Below are 2,561 nucleotides of genomic sequence, written 5' to 3'. Positions count from 1 at the left end.
GGGACAGGTATTTTGGAGAGAGATGTATTATATAGTTATAGTTTAGAAGTACAAATTTCTGGTATTGTATGATGGGTATGAATGTATGAATTACGTTTCTACTACATAGGTATGATTTTATATTCAGAATTACCCCAATGCCTTTTGAGACTCGAGTTTCATAGTAGGGGGTATCAGAGTAACCTAAAAGATATAATACTCACTGATAATCATATTTTGTTTTTATATTCTAATTATGTAAAAAAATATATCCCTACAAAATTACAATAAATAGAAAAATAGAGCATACAAAAATTATATAGGGGGGCGTGCAAGGCAACAGTGATGGTTGTGTGCAAGACAATTTATACTTCCACCAATATTATAATGCGTTCTCTATTAAACTATTTGTAATCCCAAGATTGACTTGGGGTAGTGGGGTATAAATATTTACTTTGTTAATCTTGTAAACCAACTCTCAAAATATTCACACCTGACCAATAGACCGAATTTGGCATTTTCTCATCTTATCCTCTTCCTTCTCCCATCCACTCTTCTTATCTCTCTCTTTCTCTGTCCCTCTATTTCTTTTAATTTATTTTTAATGAATTCCTTTATTTCTTCCCCTTTCTACACTATTTCCCTACTCCATATTATAGGACACTACTAATTGAGAATTTATACAAGGGACCTCCCACTTTAGATGTCTGTGTGTCTATTTCCTTAATGTTAGACATGTGGCAAATTGGTTCTACATTCATTAATATCAAAGGGGATTCATTTTCAATAAATGTATAATTGAGAAACAGACACTCGGACACATGGAGGGGGAGATCTTTTGTATAATTTCTTCTACTAATTTGACATGATATCCTACATTTTTGAGAGAAAAAAATTATATAGGGGACCTTCGCCCTCTACATATTCCTGTACCTCTTTCCTAAATTCTACACATATTCAAAATAAGTTTCCTTCTTTGTAATTAATGAATATAAGACTAATTTATATATATAACAATTGAAATACAAGTATATGGGCATGTGGAGGAGGGTTCTAATATAATTTTCCATTTTTGAGGGGGATTAAAATTTTCACCGGAAAAAATTCCTCAAATTCCACCCTAGGAAATTTTTGCCACAAACATAAAACAAAAAACGCAGGAGAAAAAAACGCACACAAGGCATGAACAACAAAACAAAAGGAAAAGAGAAAAAAAGGCAGAGATTTTATTTATTTATTTTTTGGGTGCAAACTAGATAGTTCCACTGCATTCGTGCATAGAGTAGTACAGTAGGTATGCATTATTTCTAAAGTACTCGTTCATATACTAGAAAAGATGGTAGATCCATCAACCTGGATCCATCCATCTCAAAATTCATCATGGACCGGAGAATCAGAGCCCGTAAATTGAACAGTAACAGTAGCTTCAGTCAGCCGGAAGCTGTCGGGGCAGAGAGACTTCAAGCCCGGAGTTGGCTGGGGACAATCCGCATAGTCATGCGCCGCCGTGGCATGGTCAACGCAGATATCGATCTCGTACAGCTGCACCACTCCCGCCCTGTCCTTGTTGCACAACAGTATCAATCTCTTCCCGTCTGCCACCTTCGAAACCGCCGTCGAGAAAACTTTATTGTCCACGGTCTGCCCAGCCGGGTACATTCCCTCCGCCCTCAGATGATTTCCCAGACCCACTCTGTAGAAGAGATCGAGTCCCAGGTTGAAGTACGCTGGCGGTAACAGCCCCGAGATCCTCCCATGGTCCTTCCACTCGTGGTTCCAAAACTCTCTATTCGTGGTGGTGCCGTAGCTTGCCCAGTCAACCTTCATCTTTTCCTCTGTGTCATTCGGAAAAGTGTCCCAGTCAATGGTGTCGGGGCCGGGAGGGTCGCGGTAAAGGGGCCAGGGGCCATGGATCGAGAATCGATCGGGAGGAGTGTTGTACTTGCACTTGGTTTTGCCGTTGCAGAGCGAGGTTGGCCAGTATATGGCAAGCTTTATGAGCTTTGAGTTGCTCTGATCACCGGCGGGCTGTTGTGGGGAAGCAGGGGAACAAAGAAGGGAGAGAATGAAGAAAGCTGCTGTGCACAGTATTACTGGCGGATGCATCTTGAACAACATCTATGGATGGACGGATGGATGTGTAGGTGGCGTTCTTCTTCTTCGCGGTTACCTTAAAAAGAATTGCTGCATGGATGGCCTGATATAGCGCGAACTTCCTCCTGCGTTTTAATTATTGTTTTCTGTGGCTCAGTTTGAACTCATGATGGATTTGATGCGGAGGCCCTCGCGACGCAGCCATGGGGCATGGTGATTTAACTGTATAAATTACTTATAGCTACAAAATTTATAAATTTGTAAATTTAAATTATGCATAGTACTTGTGCACAGACAGTGAATTTAAAGGAAGGGGTACGATGCAGGGCCCACATTTTTTTTTTTTTTTTTTTAATTTCAAAATTTCTCTCTCTTTGGCAAAGGCACAAACCCAACATACGTTTCACTAATTTTTTAAATAGGAGACGGGAATTTGGCCAAGTAGGGTAATTTGAGGAGAAAGGAAGAAAAATGAAATGAAAGAAGAA

General features: G+C 39.8%; 1 protein-coding gene across 1 annotated transcript; it reads right to left on the bottom strand.

Annotated features, from left to right (window-relative positions):
- Window positions 1-1,347: 1,347 nt before the first annotated feature.
- LOC131167540 (intracellular ribonuclease LX-like) lies at window positions 1,348-2,097 on the bottom strand. Its single transcript, XM_058126343.1, has one exon. It carries the CDS (start codon window positions 2,095-2,097, stop codon window positions 1,348-1,350), a length of 750 nt encoding a protein of 249 aa, XP_057982326.1.
- Window positions 2,098-2,561: the final 464 nt, after the last annotated feature.

The sequence above is a fragment of the Malania oleifera genome, chromosome 11, assembly GCF_029873635.1.
Source record: "Malania oleifera isolate guangnan ecotype guangnan chromosome 11, ASM2987363v1, whole genome shotgun sequence".
Lineage (NCBI taxonomy): Eukaryota > Viridiplantae > Streptophyta > Magnoliopsida > Santalales > Ximeniaceae > Malania > Malania oleifera.
This window is presented reverse-complemented; position numbering and strand designations above follow the sequence as displayed.